At 52.5% G+C, this 2,245-nt stretch overlaps 1 protein-coding gene across 1 annotated transcript in view; it reads right to left on the reverse strand.

Annotated features, from left to right (window-relative positions):
* Nucleotides 1-279: 279 nt before the first annotated feature.
* The window catches only part of LOC310940599 (uncharacterized protein), a gene marked incomplete at both ends in the record, with an annotated part of 4,752 nt that continues 2,786 nt past the window's right edge, over nucleotides 280-2,245 (reverse strand). Inside the window, 3 exons of the mRNA XM_083905589.1 lie at nucleotides 280-1,224; nucleotides 1,810-1,979; nucleotides 2,061-2,130. Coding sequence (XP_083761715.1) covers nucleotides 280-1,224; nucleotides 1,810-1,979; nucleotides 2,061-2,130 — 1,185 coding nt within the window. The remainder of the gene's footprint in view (nucleotides 1,225-1,809; nucleotides 1,980-2,060; nucleotides 2,131-2,245) is intronic.

Here is a 2,245-nt window from a genome sequence, read left to right on the forward strand (position 1 = left end):
GTACACCTGTCAATGTGCCAGAAAACACACGTTTTATTCTGAAAATACTTTGACACAATAATATTCAACTATATGAAATACATGTGCACAAAAATACTACAATAATTTTGTACAAAAACATTTCTCTGTAGATAAATGAACACGATGTGTCTCCGTTCTGAGGACGACCGCGTTGTTGCTTAGCAACAAAACCTCCGTCTGAACACAGTGTTTGTTCTGCTGAAATGTAACGTAACACATTTTAAAGGGATAGTTTAAGATTCCGTATCTTTCTTATCACTAAATGATTCCCAGGTTTTCATAGATGACGTCATCTACGTCGTCTTTGGTTGTGCTAGCGTCGGCGCCGCTCGCAGGCGTCGAGTGACCCGACGACGGCGGCGGCGGCGGCGTTTTCTTGCAGACTTGAGCGTAAAGGTGTGCAAACGGGTCGGGTTTGCGCTCGCTTTTCTGCGACGCCGGCGCCGTCACGGGTTCGGCGTAAATGACGTTGTCGTCCGCGAAAGGCTTGACTTTCCCTCGGCTCTGAAACGCGACTCGACTCTGCAGCGGGGACACTTTGTCGAACACCTCGGAGTAATCCGAGTCCGGCTGGTGGACGTCGAAGCGGGGCGGCGCGGCAGAGGAAGGGGGCGTGGCCTTGGCGGGCGCCTCCGACTGCGGCGGCCTCAGTGGGAGGACACAGGCCGGGTCCACGTACAGAGCCGTGGACGGCGGCAGCTTCAGGGCGGACAGGATGCAGTCGGCGGGGTCGTCGTACACGGGGTCGTCGTACGCGGGGTCGTCGTACGCGGGGTGGTCGTCGTACGCCGGCTCTGAAAGGTCGCGGCGTTGACCTGAGGAGACGGCGTCCTGCGTGGGGACGGACGGCAGAGGCATGAGGGTGATGGGAGCTGGGTGAGCCTGAGGGACGTCCTCGTCTGTCCTCTCCTGTGTCCTCAGCTCTTTCTCCAGGACGGCAGCCACGCTGGTCACGTCAGAGTGAGCCTCCTCCAGGCTCTGGTTCTGGTTCTGCTCCTGGTTCTTGTTCTGGTCCTGGCTCTGGCTCTGGCTCTGGCTCTGGCTCTGGTTCTGGTTCTGGTCCTGGTCCCGCTGGGTCCTGGTTGTCTTTCGTTTGATGGTGCTCTGGATCAGCGAGAACATCTTCTCAGCCTGCTGCGTCTCAAAGGTGAAGGTTCCAGGACCTGAGGGACAACGTCTGCCGGCCTCAATGGTGAAAGACACCTGGAGATAAAAGACAAGGTAGGTAGGTAGCTAGGTAGGTAGGTAGGTAGGTAGGTAGGTAGGTACATATGTAGGTAGCTAGGTAGGTAGGTAGGTAGGTAGGTAGGTAGGTAGGTAGGTAGGTAGGTAGGTAGGTACATATGTAGGTAGCTAGGTAGGTAGGTAGGTAGGTAGGTAGGTAGGTAGGTAGGTAGGTAGGTAGGTAGGTACATATGTAGGTAGGTAGGTAGGTAGGTAGGTAGGTAGGTAGGTAGGTACATATGTAGGTAGCTAGGTAGGTAGGTAGGTAGGTAGGTAGGTAGGTAGGTAGGTAGGTACATATGTAGGTACATATGAAGGTAGCTAGGTAGTAGTTAGGTAGGCAGGTAGGTAGATAGGTAGGTAGGTAGGTAGGTAGGTAGGTAGGTAGGTAGGTAGGTAGGTAGGTAGGTAGGTAGGTAGGTAGGCAGGTAGGCAGGTAGGTAGGTAGGTAGCTAGGTAGGTAGGTAGGTAGGTAAATAGGTACATAGGTAGATAGGTAGATAGCTAGGTAGGTAGCTATTCTGACCATCCTGAGTTGCTCAGAGTAAGAACAGATCCTCTCACCTGGTCCTTGCCGTATCTTCTGAGCAGCTCGTAAGGCCACGCCCACACCACGTTCTTCTCTGCGTCTCTGAGATGCAGAGCCTCTCGTCCAACCTGCAGCCAGTACGACCCCTGCAGGCCACAGCGTGTCGCTGCATCCGTCCGCTGAACCCCGACCCAGAAATCTGAGGCTGCAGAAAAACAGAATATGGGGTTTTTATTTAAACTGAACGAATCTTCAGCGACGCTGTTTTTAACAGGTAAAGATTTACCTCCGTCTGCTGAGGCGTAAATCTGGTTCTCCTCCATATGAAGCTGATGTGATCCTGGTCCTGGTCCTCTCTGAAACACAGCATAAACACAAGGTACACACATCAGTACACACATCAGTACACACAAGCAACAACAGAGCACAATTACAACTCCACAAAAATGTACGCATTAATGCATTTGTTTC

This window comes from Microchirus variegatus, assembly GCF_963457635.1.
Source record: "Microchirus variegatus genome assembly, chromosome: 19".
NCBI classification, from domain to species: domain Eukaryota; kingdom Metazoa; phylum Chordata; class Actinopteri; order Pleuronectiformes; family Soleidae; genus Microchirus; species Microchirus variegatus.